The sequence below is a fragment of the Miscanthus floridulus genome, chromosome 1, assembly GCF_019320115.1.
Source record: "Miscanthus floridulus cultivar M001 chromosome 1, ASM1932011v1, whole genome shotgun sequence".
Lineage (NCBI taxonomy): Eukaryota > Viridiplantae > Streptophyta > Magnoliopsida > Poales > Poaceae > Miscanthus > Miscanthus floridulus.
The window spans coordinates 156,384,747-156,399,820 of record NC_089580.1 but is presented as its reverse complement, the minus strand read 5'-3'; the positions used below and the strand labels follow the sequence as shown (position 1 = coordinate 156,399,820).

The 15,074-nt window shown below is 49.2% G+C and overlaps 3 protein-coding genes across 4 annotated transcripts; all 3 read right to left on the bottom strand.

The window, feature by feature from the left end:
- Nucleotides 1–1,475: 1,475 nt before the first annotated feature.
- On the bottom strand, nt 1,476–2,448 carry LOC136465958 (probable diphthine methyl ester synthase). Its single transcript, XM_066464492.1, has 4 exons — nt 2,296–2,448; nt 2,065–2,192; nt 1,684–1,810; nt 1,476–1,589 (listed from the first exon to the last, which is right to left on the bottom strand). Exons 1-4 carry the CDS (start codon nt 2,446–2,448, stop codon nt 1,476–1,478), a joined length of 522 nt encoding a protein of 173 aa, XP_066320589.1.
- A 1,096-nt stretch (nt 2,449–3,544) lies between these two features.
- Nucleotides 3,545–11,512, bottom strand: LOC136544813 (uncharacterized protein At2g34460, chloroplastic-like). Of its 2 annotated transcripts, XM_066536885.1 has the most exons (10): nt 10,933–11,512; nt 10,514–10,626; nt 10,344–10,397; nt 10,161–10,245; nt 9,651–9,756; nt 9,278–9,364; nt 9,106–9,193; nt 6,635–6,644; nt 6,435–6,544; nt 3,545–3,828 (listed from the first exon to the last, which is right to left on the bottom strand). In XM_066536885.1, the coding sequence occupies exons 1-10, from the start codon at nt 11,219–11,221 to the stop codon at nt 3,763–3,765; spliced, it is 1,008 nt and encodes a 335-aa protein (XP_066392982.1). In that variant the 5' UTR covers nt 11,222–11,512; the 3' UTR covers nt 3,545–3,762. The 2 variants fall into 2 exon arrangements, 1 of the variants encoding a protein (XP_066392982.1); XR_010780838.1 differs by lacking the exons at nt 9,106–9,193; nt 9,278–9,364; nt 9,651–9,756; ... (2 more) ...; nt 10,514–10,626; nt 10,933–11,512 and having other exon boundaries at nt 6,635–9,063.
- A 412-nt stretch (nt 11,513–11,924) lies between these two features.
- Nucleotides 11,925–14,782, bottom strand: LOC136499127 (large ribosomal subunit protein uL6c-like). Its single transcript, XM_066494821.1, has 3 exons — nt 14,611–14,782; nt 13,447–13,755; nt 11,925–12,393 (listed from the first exon to the last, which is right to left on the bottom strand). The coding sequence occupies exons 1-3, from the start codon at nt 14,643–14,645 to the stop codon at nt 12,057–12,059; spliced, it is 681 nt and encodes a 226-aa protein (XP_066350918.1). The 5' UTR covers nt 14,646–14,782; the 3' UTR covers nt 11,925–12,056.
- Between the last annotated feature and the right edge of the window lie 292 nt (nt 14,783–15,074).

Below are 15,074 nucleotides of genomic sequence, written 5' to 3'. Positions count from 1 at the left end.
CCCAGACCAAGGAATGTACTGTACGTGCTTATCTCATTTTACTGCTTATATATATTTGTTTCAGTCTGATTTGTAGCTTGGTTTGATAATGTGCCGCAGTAGGAACTTGGTTGTGTGTGCTGCATTAACCCGATTCCTGAATCTCAATACAGACTTGTTCCATGCCTATTGGCAGTGGTAGGGCCAGCCCATAGAAGATGGGCAGATATCGTGTTTAACAACTTCACATGGACAATCAGGAACTTCACCAGGTTCAACGCTGAAATTTGGCTTATGCTTATGCTTATGCTGATTTGTTACGAGAGGAAAACATTGTTTGTTCATTGAAAAGTACTGCTGAAGTAGTGCTGCAGAACAATGTGGTTATTCAGAGGGTTTTGTCATTGGTAGATTTAAATGGTTAGCTCCTCCTCCCTTCCATTGTCCCGCCAGCAGAAAGCCAGATTCTATGGAGTTTTTTTTCCTATCCCTGCGTTCTTTTGAGTAATCATCAATAACATCGGTTGATATTGTCGTGCAAGTGTTCGATGATTTTCACTAAGGGTAACAATGTGGACCACTTCTCAGTTTTTTTTCTTAATTGCTAGACTGCTGGATCATATTGGTGTCCACAATCCAGTATGTGTCCAGAATATATTGCAATTGCAAAAGGGAAGTGATAGCCCACTCTTGCCTACTTTCTTTCTTTGGCAGTATGTAAGCAAAGGAGACTATTAAAAGGGTTAGATTTTGTAGTGTTTCATTTCACTAATTCTTTATTTTAGCTGGCTGACCAGCCAAAGGCACAAAAGTTCCGAACATATTTTAGTAATCCAATTAAATTTGTATAATAAATTTCTAACATAGTAAGATTAGTTCTGTCATATAAATAGCAGAGAACAAGTCAGTGTTTCGTGTAAGGGCCTTCTATTTTCCACAGAATAAAATATAGGACTGAAACCGACAAGCGGTGTATAGATTGAGAATGTTGTTAGTGTGCAAGCTCAGAAGATACAACATTTTAGCACTGCCAGGTAAATATGACCATATACAACAAACTATGCCAGATTACCTGCATAAAGACTGAGATATCGGCTCCTTTGCATGAATATCTGAACTGAATAATGTGTCCAATCAGTGTTCTGTGTATTTACATTTTTTTTTAATAAAGATAACCACAATGAACCACGAACACAAAGTCGTATCCCGGAAGTCCATTGATAGTCAAAATAAATGCAGCTAAGCTTTGGCTTAAAGCATATCAACAAGAGAGAGGGGAAGAATGAAAGATCCTTAAAGTACTGGCAACTTAAACAAGAAGACTAAAAAACAATGTACATTGATTCCGTAGCACTCTAACAGTTTGAACGATGATTGCATTTGCTCACAAGAATCAATATGTAACGTCAATATGTCAAGTACTGAAATTTAAACTGTACACATGTGACCCATGCATGGATGTATAGAAATTCAAGTTCGGTTGCCAATATTCTTAGTTAGCGCTGATACAATGTCAAAAAGGCCGAATCAAGCAATTGTGATTGTGACAGACCTAGTAGGCAAAGCGTGTGCAGCCCGAGCCAGCGGTTGTTCACAATCGCCGGGTAGACCTGATCGCGTATGGCCTGGCAGAAAAAGTCACGTTTGTATGTCTCGGTAAAGAACGGTATGGTGATGCCCTCCCCGTAGCGGTGAAGTTGCAACTTGCAACCCACAGGCCCCAACTGCGTTCACGACGGATGCACTGTCGATCACCTTCACCTGTATCCCCATTCGCTTGGCTCGAACGACCAGATCAGTGTGTGCTGCCTTCCTGAAAGGCTCATCGGAACTGAACACAAAGAGAATTGATAAAGTCAACTCACAGAACAAAACACAAATTTCTCAAAGATGTACGGGTGCTACACGTGGCTGAAATGAAGTCCATGACCTGTTCGCTGGATCATTTCTGTGGCTTATAAGCCGGCTAAAGCTGTTTTTGTTGCGAGAGAAAAATACTTTACGATGACCGATAATAGCTGATAGGATTAAGCGAACACGCCCGTCGTTCATCGAGAAGGAAAAGAAAATTAAGCAATCTTTTACCCGAACGGGTGTCCGACGACGAGGAAGGCAATGTCGGCGCCGGCGGCCTCGCGCAGAGCCTGGTCGCCTCGCTCCTCCTCCACCATCTCCTTGTCGGCGACCGTGATCTCCTTCCCATACAGCTTCTCCTGCAGGGAGAACGCGACGGGGAAGTGCGTGAGCGACGGCCTGTGGCAAGGCAGGCTTTTGAGCGAACGGGCGGTCGGCAGCCCTGATCGAAAACGCACGCACAAGACTGTCGAGCCTGGAAGGAGGGTCGGGGCCGAGGACGAGGAGGGCGGCGTAGGCCTCCATGTAGACCCTGGCGCAGCGGCGGACGGCGTCGAGCCCCCGCACCGTGACGCCGCGCTCGTCGCCGAGGCCGAGCCCGACGATGTACAGCATCGCGTTCGCGTCGGCCGGCGAGCTCTCGCAAGTCCGCGCTAGCAAGCTGGTGGGAACGCAGGTGGCAGTTTCAACCTCAACGGCTGCTCTCCGCCAGCTTGCAGCACAGCACTGGTACACGAAAAGCTAGGTTTACAAATTCAGATTTACTTCTCAGTCGCCTGATTTTTTGCTTATCTATCAGTCACCTGCTTTCTTCCCTAACCATCCGGTGGTGGCTGCTGCACACCCCACCGCCGTCCACCGCACGCGGCACGCATCGCCGTCGCTCCACCGTGTCACCCTTTCGATTCGTGCCCAGCATCTCTCCCTCCCGTTGCAAAGGTGAGCAGCGCTTCCCATCCGTCGTGAGGTCGGCCGCCGCCGTCGCCGCCCGCCCGGAGCTTGCCGGACACCCTTGCGCTGCCCGGAGCTGCGAGCTCGTCGGGCGTCCCAGTGCCACCCGGAGCCGCGAGATCGAAGGCTGACCCTAGATCCGAGGCCGGCGCGTCGATGACAATGGCAATCATCACCTGTAGGAAGAGGTGTTCGCCGTGAGGGAGCCGAGCAGGAGCTCTGGAGCAGCAAGGTACGCGAGGTTGAAGATGACTGACGCGAGGCTGACCGCACCGCGCCTACGCCAAGCCAACCGGCAAAGCAGGATGGCCCACCGTCAGCACTCTTTTTACAGGTCGGGAACGGGCAGCACGCTGCCAAATCATGCCGCAGCCCGTCGCTGGTGCGAATACAGGCGTGGGGCCCGCTCCGAGAGCGGATACAGGCGCGGGGCGGAACCTCTGCCTGTCCCAATCTCCTGTAGCGAACAGAGATTTGGCGTACCCCGTAGCGGCGCACGGTGCAGCTCCTCCACCGCCATATTTGCAGGCGAGGTCCGTTCCCAGGTCCCGGGTGCAGATAGCCTGTCACCTGATGCTGAGCTACCACCGTCTTCTCTCTGCTTTCCATCTTCTTTCTAGGAACAAGGATAACCGAATTTATATCATTCGGCACAAATTCTAATTGATTTTACAACTTCGAAAAGGGGAATATATATTGAAATGAAAAATCCAAGTATGAATGCATTCCTAGAAAAAAAAAAAGTCTGAAAGTGGATAAGGATAATGAACACTCAACATTTTACTTTCCAACAAAAATATCACTTTTAGGAGGTAATCGTCATATCTGAATGCTCATATTATGTACACAAACCAAACATTCTTTTTTGCAAGTGGTACCTAAATCTCTGTACATGATTGCTACTATTGAATTATGCTGTCTCTATGGATTACATTACATTATGATGTACACTGCGCCACTATGCTTCGCAGAATGCCACTAGTCTGATTGAACAGATCTGAATAGCTCCTCCCATTTCTCTGGGTCAGTCCCTGGTCCTTCACCCTGAATTTATATTGTGTCCATATCAGTAGAATATACACAGATTTCACTTAGAAAACCACAAAATAAGCAAAAATGCACGTCTAAGGGGTTCCATCATGATATGCAAACTCTAGACGGTGTCAGCACCCATATTTATGCCAAGGCACAATAATGAATGCCATGATATGAGAGGCAGCATCAACAAGTGTGTATTTTAATTTGAAGGTAAGCAAAATTTAAAGTTTCAGAAGGGAAGGATGTAGGTAATGATAAAAAAACACCATGCGATAATCATGAGAGCTAGCGGTTTGGTACCAGGTCTTGCGATTAAGCCACAGGTTGAATAGTTTAGCTGTCTAAAAAGCTAACCACTATAGGGTCATCCTCCAAGCAGTGATGCCACATAGAGATATCTCCTCTCTAGCTCGTGGTATGGTGCTGTAAAAAGAGGCTGGATAAAAGACATTGCAGAAGGCTTCAACAGCCTGGTCCAATTGGTTGCTTGGGAGTTGTGTAAGCACCAGAAGATTGTGCCTTCAATAATCCTGTTAGAATGTACATGTATGACTTGCGTATGTATATGGTATGGGCCTGCGCTTGGTATAGCCGGCCGGCCCTATAGATGGTTAGAGAGATACGAGATCTCGTTTGGTCCTGTTTCTATAAGCCACGAGATCTCCCATCCCCTATATATATATATATATATATATATATATATATAGGTCTCTCAATCAATCTAATCCAATATTCCACGCAATCTTCATTGCTTACATGGTATCAAGAGTTTAGGTTTTCCGTTTTTTCTTGGCCGCCGCCTCCCTACGCACGCCCAACGCCCCTTGTGTGCGCTCGCGCTGCCATGGACGGCGCCAAACCCACCGATGCTGCTGTCGCCGCTTCTTGCGCGGCTGCCACGGAGGTCATCCAACCTAACGCCGCCGCTGCCGCAGCCCTCCAGGCGGAGCGCGAACGCGCGGTCGAGCAGGCTTGTCTCGCCAAGGAGGACCGCGCCCGCGCGGCAAAGGCTGCCCGCGACGCCGCCGCTGCCCGCGCGGCTGAAGCCGAGCGCGAAGCCGCCGCCGCTCAGCAGGAGCGCGACGCGGCTGACGCGCGCCTTTGGGCCGCCCTTGACCGCGCGCCGCGGCTGCTCCGCCTCTGGAAGACGATGCTGCCGCCAGTGACCCCGAGGACGCCGAGGACTTCGCCTCCGCCGACGGCGACGATCCCCATCTTCGCACCGCTCTCCTTCAACACGAGGCCGCAACCCTCATCAACCTGCACGCCCAGGCTATGGCCATGCAGAACATCCGGCTGATGGTGTTCCTATTGCTGATCCTACCGACTTTCGCAGTCTTGCTGGCGCCTTGCAGTACCTCACCTTCACACGACCGGATATTGCATATGCCGTTCAGCAGGTGTGCCTCCACATGCATGATCCCCGCGAGCCTCACCTTGCAGCATTAAAGCGCATTCTGCGCTATGTTCGTGGCACTTTGGACTTGGGTCTTCATCTGCGCGCCTCTAGTCAGCCTGAGCTTGTGGTCTACTCAGATGTCGATTGGGCTGGCTGCCCCGACACCTGTAAGTCCACTTCGGGTTATGCTATGTTCCTTGGCGACAACTTGATCTCTTGGTCCTCCAAGCGCCAGAACACTGTCTCCCGTTTCAGTGCAGAAGATGAGTATCGTGCTGTTGCCAATGCCGTTGCTGAGGCCTCCTGGTTGCGCCAGCTCCTTGCTGAGCTGCATACACCCCTGCGCCAAGCCACCTTGGTCTATTGTGACAACATCAGTAACGTCTACATGTCTTCCAACCCCGTTCAGCATCAGTGTACAAAGCACATTGAGATTGATCTTCACTTTGTTCGAGAACGAGTGGCCCTTGGAGCTGTCCGCGTCCTTCACGTCCCAACGACGTCTCAGTTCGCCGACATCTTCACCAAAGGATTGCCAGCTTCAGTCTTCACGGAGTTTCGGTCCAGTCTCAACGTCCGACTCCTCAACGCTGTGACTGTGGGGGCGTGTTAGAATGTACATGTATGACTTGCGTATGTATACGGTATGGGCCTGCGCTTGGTATAGCCGGCCGGCCCTATAGATGGTTAGAGAGATATGAGGAGATCTCGTTTGGTCCTGTTTCTGTAAGCCACGAGATCTCCCATCCCCTATATATATGTACATAGGTTTCTCAATCAATCTAATCCAATATTCCACGCAATCTTCATTGCTTACAAATCTAATGTTGTATCTTCAGAGTCAGGAACCAAAAAGAAGTGTTGCAAGAAGTGCTTAGTGAAGGATCACTGGTGTACAGCAGGCAGCAGGGGCAAGGGATGAAGAGAACTACAGTCGTTTCTGCTGCCAGAATAGGTTTTACGTTGTTGGGACTTCGTCTTTCTCAGTTGGTTAGTGGCACATGTTGTAATCATAAGGCAGTTAGGGCATATATGCTAACAACTTCTTTCCTCTATTAATTAAATGATACACAACTCTCTTGCGTGTTTGAGAAAATAAAAAGAGATTGTGAATTTTCAGGGACTTAATCACATTGTATCTTGATTCAGCCCTGATGATAATTAGCTAATTGCCAATAACTAATTGTATCCGTTCTAGAAAAAAAATGAGTACCTTCACTGAATTAATCTCATATATTTGTCCTTCAGTGGATTCGATGTCTAAAGCTTGGATGCAAGCTTCTGCCACCACAAGTCTGCTAACTTCCCCCACAAGCTTGTCACCTAGTAGGATATGAGGAAGTGTTAGAAGAAGCAAAGATCTTATCAAAACAAAAGGTTCCTCATAAAATGCAGGTGAACAAAAGAAATAACCTTTGCCTATGTGTTATGTGGCTGCTAGGATTGAGAGGAGAGAGTCGAGGGGAGCGACGGCGGCTGTCGCGCTACAGTACCCGCGGAGCTACAGTACCGCGGGTACTGTTCACAGCGGCGGCGGCTAGGGCTGCAAGGGCGCTGGGGGAGGCCGGCCGCGGGGCTTCGCCCGCGGCCGACAAGAGAGAAGGGATTTCCTTCTAATCTCTTGCTTGATTCTAGATTGATACATCTCCTCTCATTATATAGAGAGGTCTGACTTGGCCCCTAAGCAAACGACTAATTAACCCTAATGGGCTAAGGCCCAATAGGCCTTTGACTCCTCTAACACTACTCCCCACCCGGACATGCAGCTCGTCCTCGAGCTGCGACCTAACAATGATGCTAACTATGGCTTCACTAGACACAAACTGAACACCTAAGAACAAGCCTTTTACATCTCGGCTTATTTCAAATAAACTCGACTCTTTATTCTTGAATCCTGAAGATGCGGCGGACACCCTCCGCGTGCTGGACAGGCTCGTGTAGCCGCCTGGATCCCATGGAGACCATCGAAACGAGAGGGCTGCATGGGTACGACTGTCTGGAAACAATCGCAACAGCGACCAGCGGAGACGACCTCGTGGCGGCCGACAGCGAAACGCGGCAGCGCTAGGCAGTGCGTCTCCGCTGGTGACAAAGAGGAGTACGCTTCTTCCATCATCACTCCCATAGAACTGGAGTGCGCCGCCTGCGGGAACAGCACCATGCTCGCGCCTGGAGACAACAATGGGTCGGCACGGTTGTTGTTGGCCGTTCGACGGGGCGAGGTCGTGCCCCCCCTTGCCGAGGTCGATCGCCATCAAGGCCGCCTCATGTATCTGCCGGCGCATCTCCTGCAGTCGGCGCCGCGCTAGGAGGCCGCGTGCTGCAGCCTGTAATCGCACCGTCGCAGACTGACAATCGCTCTTCTGCGCAAGCGCCACTTGCACGGTTGCTGCCGCAGTGGCGATCTGATCGCCCGGCTGTGCACGTGTGAATGGAGGCACCGGCATAGACGCGCAGTCCTCAAAGGCCCGCGCCAAGTACATGGCAGACTGGAGGTCCGGCGGCGCACGCATCTGTACCTGCTTCCTGATGTGGTCCGGGAGGCCGCCCACGTACAACTCCACCTTTTGGCGAGCGGAGAGGTCGCGGGCATGGCAGAGCACGGCGTTGTAGCGCTCTGAGTAGTCCTGCACAGTAGAGACGAAGGGGAGACGGGCGAGCTCCGCCAAACGGGTACCCAGAACCGACGGTCCGAAGCGGAGTGAGCAGAGGGCCCGAAAGCGCTCCCATGGTGGCATCCCCTCGTCTTGCTCCAGGGCATAATACCATGTCTGAGCTGCACCGCGCAAGTGGTAGGACGCGAGCCAAGTCCTGGACGAGGCCGGCGTCTGCTGTCCCCTGAAGAACTGCTCGCACTGGTTTAACCAGTTGAGGGGGTCCACCGAGCCATCGAATGTCGGGAACTCCAGCTTGTAGAATTTGGGCCCGGCTTGGGCGCCACCCAAAGCGAACGCCGCAGCAAGGCCGGGGTCGACCACCCCTGTGTACTGGCCGGCCGAGGGTGGAGGTGCTCCCTGGAACAGCGGTCCATCTACCCCCCCATAGAAGATGTCGCTGGCGGGGGGCAGGGAAGAGGCCGCGATCGTCGATGACGGAGCCGAAGTCGCTGGCGTAGAGGAGACGGCTGTCGAGTAGATCGGCGCGGAGGCCACCATCTGGGCCTGCAGCCAGGCGGGCAGCGGCGACGGCGAGTTCGGCCACTGCAGCTGATGGAGGGGAACGCTGGACCCCGAGTGCGGCATGCCGTAGGGGCAGGACGCCGCCGGAGCAGACGGCGTTGGTGTGGAAGATGCGGGCGGCGGCGGAGGAGGAGCCGAGAACGGCGGCGGCTGCGGTTGCTGGACGAGCCCGTTCCAGGCAGCCCTCATCTCCCGCATCTCGCGCTGGATGTCGAGGACGACGGAGGCCAACGCATGCAGCGTGAGGGGCGCCTCGGAAGAAGCCGTTGCATCGGAGATCCCAGAGTTCACGGAGGACGGCGGCGCGGTGGGGGTGACGGGCGGCTGCGTGGTGGCTGTAGGCAAGGGAAGCGACATCGTAGCCTGGCAAGCTGATACCAGATGTTATGTGGCTGCTAGGATTGAGAGGAGAGAGTCGAGGGGAGCGACGGCGGCTGGCGCGCTACAGTACCCGCGGAGCTACAGTGTCGCGGGTACTGTTCACAGTGGCGGCGGCTAGGGCTGCAAGGGCGCTGGGGGAGGCCGGCCGCGGGGCTTCGCCCGCGGCCGACAAGAGAGAAGGGATTTCCTTCTAATCTCTTGCTTGATTCTAGATTGATACATCTCCTCTCATTATATAGAGAGGTCTGACTTGGCCCCTAAGCAAACGACTAATTAACCCTAATGGGCTAAGGCCCAATAGGCCTTTGACTCCTCTAACACTATGACTACTGCTCGTCGCTCTCCAGCTGTAGCTTTAAGAAGTGTATTAAGATCATACGAAGTGTAGGGCCCATCTGTCAATCTTCCAGGCCTGCAAACAGCTTGTATCATGTCAGAATAATATATCCACGATGTGCCCGCTCAAACACTTTTCTGTAAACAAACCTGCATATACCTGATAATGGTGAATGGTATCCCTGAATTGCGGACAAAGTCTTCTCCCATCTTCTTGTACTTGAGCACACCAAAGAGATTCATGATGCTGAAAAATACATAGCATGATTGCTCAAGGACCAAGGTTAAACTTATGGTAACATAAAACTCAGTGGTAAATACTAATATCAAGGTGAAAGGCAAGGATACTGCCTGACAGGAAGTTAATTATTAAATTAGCTAATATAAGTTGTTTATAAAACTAGGATTTACACGTAAAACATGTCTTGCATATTGTTTTAAAAGGGTAGCCTTTAGCATTACTATCATACTATGATGTCATGAAGTTCAACTGCAAATACTGAAATTTCTCTTCAGAATCATAAGGTATATACCTCCATGGTATCTCGTTGTATTTTGTAACACCAACGGATGACACAAGAACCAGTCTCTTGATTGTCTGTGGCAAGGCACTTGCAAGATTTCTGATGCCATCCCAATCTGTCACAAAAATATGTGTGTGATCAGTGAACTAAGACACTATCTCACCCATAACTGTCATTTTTAGCTTGTATATGTGATAAAAATGGATAGCCATAGTCACTGATATGCATCGACTTAAAATGACTAAGCATACAGGTGCGAGTGATTTGACCAGAAGAATAATGTACATAATGAACACATAAATGGATGTTTAGAGCTCAAACCAATAAATAACTCATTAGGCCTCTGTCACAGCTAAATTTCAGCCTTTTATTTGGTTCATTCTGGAATTGAAAGGTAATATTTTCCATCAAGATTATCCTTGCCCAAAAATATTTTGTCTGAAGTGTATGTTCTTTAACATTGACTGATATCTTGGGTTAAAGTTTAACTCCAACTGCAGAATATCAGGCAGTACATACCTACACGTTCTGGAGTGTTATCTCCATCCCAGCGTTTAGACGGAAATGCTGTAGTTCCAGTACAACATATCACATGCGTAACTCCCTAGAAAAGAGACCCCTATATTTTGATTTATTCAATCATTGCAGAAATAGATAGCCCATAGATAGATGTATGAATTCAGAGAAACGGAAGGGACCAACCTCAAACATTTGTGGATCCAAATCATTAGGGTTTCTTGTGTCCGCTTTGTAAACCTGACATGAAGGATAAACTCAAATAAGCAGGAGTCGCTACAAGTGTTTTTTTTTTCTTTTTCTTGGAGACAACTGGGGTAGGGTGGGGAGATGGAATGCTGAACATCCAGATGTACCTGCAGTTCACTCTCATCCTGCTTGCCAAATAGGGACGATGCCTTTTCTGGATCTCTTAGGAGCAACCTTGACTTGATGTTCCTGCTCAGCAACGATGCTACAACCAACTGCCCTGAAAGGATGTACTCACTACTCAGCCAGTAGATTGCCAATTGATCTAGTAAGCAACGCTAAGAAGTGCTGCTGCAGGACACAGCAATACAAGTTGGAGAAAACGTAAGATTGCAATGCAACACAAACATGTTAATATCTCGCATGTTTCAAACACATAATTGGCACTAAGATATTGTCAAACTCAGAGACAAATGAGCTCTGCAGCTTTACTGTCTAGGAGCTGAAATTCGCCACGAAATCTTACTTCTAATAGGGAAAATGCTAAATAATGCTAGAACGGAGAGCAGGGATATTGGTATCTCACCAACGCCGCCGGTTCCGCCAACGACAAGAACCAGCTTGGAGGACGCTTCGGGGGCACCCGCCCCGCCGGCCTCACCGGACTCTTCCGTCCGCGCCGGCTGCTCCTGCACGGCCTGCGACTCTACCGCCGCCGCGAGCCGCCACGTGCCACGACCAGCTGCCGCGCCGCACGGGAGCAGCCGGAGGGAGACCGCGGTCGGCGGGTGAGACCGCAGCGCCGCTCGGACGCGCCTACCCGGCGGCGAAAGAACGAGCGGCGAGAGCACGGGGTTGAAGCAACCCACTGCCATCGCGGGGCCAAGAGCAACAAGCGTTAGAGATAGAGAAGCCAGGGACTGGACGAACTGCTGGAGTGCTGGGACAAGAGAGTGCGCACGCGGCGGCGGCGAGACGAAGAAGAGATATCGGAAGGGAAGGCGAGGCTGGGCCTGGCCGGGGACGCGAGGCGGCGGCCACTTGGCGGCAGCCCGGCCGGGCGTCTGACACCCGGTGGGGCCCCGTGCGGGTGAGTGGCCCGAGACGCGCGACAGAGCCGCGCGCCTTCGTCTCGGAACTAGGCACACCTCAAGTAAATACTGAATTCCTCGGCTAGCAAAATCTGGAAATGCCTCCCCAAAGTTTGCCAGAGCATCCTAATCAAACACGAAGATTTGGCCTTTGGCTATGAATACAACATTCTAATGATTCTCCAATCAAGGATGATTAGAGACGAGGCTCGCTCATAACCTGTCACAGTGATCCTATTCTTCTCTTTCACTTCCAACTGTCGGCCCTTCTTGCCAGAACTTGTGGAACAGCCTCTTGTCAAATCATGTCCACGGATGGAATTTTGCAGGTATCATCATGCTATAATAAGACCATATCCTGCTTTGCCTACACTTGTCACTTGCACATTGATCAGGGTACGCATGCAGGATAAGGACCAGTGCTACTCACCCCCACCACCCCCATGGACCAGAATAAAGACCTTGAAAGACAATGAAACCATGGGATGCTCAAAGTGTACATCTATACGCCATGATCAGCACAGAACAAGATTTTTCTTAGGTTCGGCCTTAGCAGAAGAAGATCGTTACAGTGGGAAAAAAGAAATGAAGTATGGAAAGGGCAAAAAAAAAACACTTTCTATTTCTTCTTCCCAGCTTTTCCTTCCTTCCTTCTGACAACTTCATCCATATATCTGATACCCTTCCCCTTGTATGGCTCAGGTGGCCTCCACTTCTTGATGGTAGCAGCAAACTGACCGATTGCGCTCTTGTCATAACCGCTCACGATGATCCTCGTGTTCTCTTCCACCTTGACTGCCAGGCTTTCAGGAATGGCCATCCGAACAGGGTGGGAGAATCCCAGGTTCATCACGAGATCGTTGCCCTCCACCGCTGCACGATACCCGACACCCACTAACTGAAGCTTCTTATCGAACCCCTTTGACACACCAACGATGATGTTGTCTGTCAATGTTCTGCGTTGAATATTTGCACCAGGGTATTTAGAAGAAGACATGGAGGATAGGTGAGACATGATAAAAAAAATCCATATCCTGATTTCTCTAACCAAGCTATAATCGGGACACATAGAAGATTATATATTCAGTAAAGAATAGAGAGATCATTGATCCTTAAGCAAAGAAAATGTACATACTGTGAGTGAAATTGCAAAGGATTACCTGAAGCGTGAAGAAAAAAACATAGCTAGTGACAGATAGAGAATATGGTAAATTTTTCACACACAGATAGAGAATATGGTAAATTTTTCACACCTAACATGTGTGTCTCTTAACCAAGGTGGGTCCAAATAGTACCACAATAAATCATAGCGGAAGTGATAAAGACACTTGATGATGTTTGTTATAGATAAGAAAGATTTTACAGTTCCTGGACACCAGAAGGGAGCAATAGCATAGCCTATTTCCTTGGTACCTACCAATACCGGACAGACAATGGTAAATGCAAGAAGATAGGCATTCATTTTGCAAATCTTTGTCAGTCCTACTAGAACTGTGGCCATATTATTTCAATGCAGATTGATTGGTGAATTTTGTTGAACACTAAAAGCAGAAAGTGTTGTTTCTCAGGTCTAGAACAAACCAAGGCCACCATATTTATTGGTCATTGGTGAGACAAGAGGTCAGAAGCAAATAAATACAGGGACCAGAATAATGCTATCTAGAATCTGAATCCTTGTAGTTGTAAGAGAGAGTAGGATCATAGGACAGTTTATCTACTCGCATATGAAAATAGCAAGTGTGATACAGCTTATTCAAGGCACTGGTAGTATCACCGTGAAATACCCATGGGAATCAATACTGCTCTTAACTGTACAAAGTGATAGCACAAATATAAGAGTTTTGACAAGAGTAGAGAATACAGAAGTTGGCATCTAACTTTTAGAATATCAGGAGAAGATATATAAAACAAGAAATAAATCTAGTGAAACAATGAACCGCATTATGAGAAGTAAATCAGTAAAAAATCATATGGGCAAACTCATATTGTAGTTCCCAATTGATGTTTACCTGAAAAGTCCGTGCATCTGGTTCGCCCTCTTGGTCTCTGCAGTCTTATAAACTCTCAGCTTACCAGATTCTTCTTTCACAATCTTCACGTCACCTGGAAAGCTGAGAGATAACTCCCCTAGCGGACCCTTAGCTTTGACAAACTGCTCTTCTAATGTCAGAGTAACATTAGATGGGACTTCGATCGGCCGCTTTCCAATTCTAGATTCCTTGCATTCCACTACTTTTCTGACAAATCCAACTCTTCCAGCAGGGAAAACACGAGGACGAATCCCATGTGTCCTTCCAAGGAAGCCATTTCTTGAATTGCTGGTTGTTTCAGAGAAAGTAAGAGCTCCAGTAAAATTTGCATATTGAGTTTTAGAAGAAAAAACAAGCCTTCCTAATAAAAGTAATGCATAAATTTGCTTCAAATGCTTTAATACATCAAAATGGATCTAAAACATGAATGTGCAGCACAACATTTGCTGCCAACTAGAAAGATGGGCCGATGGGGTATAAAGTCTAAACTTCCGAAGACAAAACAGCAAAAGCTACCGAATATCAAAACTGGTTACTAAATGGTGCCTTTGCATTTCGAACCTTGTCACTACAAACCCAAGGTATGCTTTCATGGCCATGAGACTATACTGTAGAACAGTGCTAAGAGGGGCAACTTACTGGTATTTGTCAATTGTCATTAATACCAAACCATGTTTTGTGAGTTTACAGGGCTCCAGATATCAGGTGGATAAAAAACATATAGCTGGCAGATTATCAATCAGCTACCCCTGCAAGTAAAGTAAGGTCCTACATCCAAGGTATAGGCGAAATAAATCACCATGTATTGATTCTGTAAGACACGCATCCAAATTGGTACCCCATTTGACTCGTTGAGATACAGTATTGCCAACCCAAACTTCTCCTACGGATACAGAAATGCAGGACGATTGATGGCTGCATTTAACGGGATTTTGATTTGACGGCGGAGCAGCACGACAGTAACCAAGAAAACGCCGGCTCTTGGAAACACGACGCAGCCTCAGCCCTCAGCAAAGGTTGGCAGAGAACAAAATCGCAGCGATTTAGGTGTCCAACGGAGCCCGTGCCCGAGGCGGCGAGGGAGGTGTATTGACTATTGAGAGGAAGCAGAGGGGGTGTGCAGGAAGAGGGGGCGTAGCGTACCAAGGGAGATGGAGGGAAGGGGAGAGGGACGCCATGGACGGGCGCTCGCAGTCGCAGGACTAGCTGCCTGCCGCCGCGCGGTTTTCTTATCCTGACGCTCCGGAGCTTGCACACCGGCTCCGTTATCCGCTTGAGAAGGGGAGGCGAAGCCTGGGCTCTGTTCGGGCCTCATGGGTACGTCATGGTCGTGGTTGCATGAAAAAGGAGGCACACGGCTTTCGAAAATCTCTCAAAGTTACACTAACAAAGTGCCACGCGCCACCAGAGAAATTAGATAGTCTTGGTGGAAGGATGTACAGAGGCTGAGCTCTCTTTTCAGAAATATTGCTCGATGTTCATGTTCCCTTTGACGATGGCACGACTGTCATTTTTTAGGATGATCTCTGGCCAGATGATGAGGTATTAGCGCATCGCTTCCCCAAGTGTCGAAAAAAGATACTCGGCAGTCCATCGAGAGGTATCCC

What these genes read in the sequence shown, in the direction of transcription:
- LOC136465958 (XM_066464492.1), bottom strand. Translation starts at nt 2,448, where the DNA reads ATGCTGTACATCGTCGGGCTCGGCCTCGGCGACGAGCGCGGCGTCACG. An exon ending in CTTCCAGGCTCGACAGTCTT is followed by an intron (nt 2,193 to 2,295) that starts GTGCGTGCGTTT and finishes TTCTCCCTGCAG; the next exon opens with GAGAAGCTGTATGGGAAGGA. An exon ending in TTGGGGCCTGTGGGTTGCAA is followed by an intron (nt 1,590 to 1,683) that starts GTTGCAACTTCA and finishes ATACGCGATCAG; the next exon opens with GTCTACCCGGCGATTGTGAA.
- LOC136544813 (XM_066536885.1), bottom strand. Translation starts at nt 11,221, where the DNA reads ATGGCAGTGGGTTGCTTCAACCCCGTGCTCTCGCCGCTCGTTCTTTCG. An exon ending in AGGATGAGAGTGAACTGCAG is followed by an intron (nt 10,398 to 10,513) that starts GTACATCTGGAT and finishes CCTTCATGTCAG; the next exon opens with GTTTACAAAGCGGACACAAG. An exon ending in TACAACGAGATACCATGGAG is followed by an intron (nt 9,365 to 9,650) that starts GTATATACCTTA and finishes TGTATTTTTCAG; the next exon opens with CATCATGAATCTCTTTGGTG.
- LOC136499127 (XM_066494821.1), bottom strand. Translation starts at nt 14,645, where the DNA reads ATGGCGTCCCTCTCCCCTTCCCTCCATCTCCCTTG. An exon ending in CCTTCCCTCCATCTCCCTTG is followed by an intron (nt 13,756 to 14,610) that starts GTACGCTACGCC and finishes TGAAACAACCAG; the next exon opens with CAATTCAAGAAATGGCTTCC. An exon ending in CAGATGCACGGACTTTTCAG is followed by an intron (nt 12,394 to 13,446) that starts GTAAACATCAAT and finishes TATTCAACGCAG; the next exon opens with AACATTGACAGACAACATCA.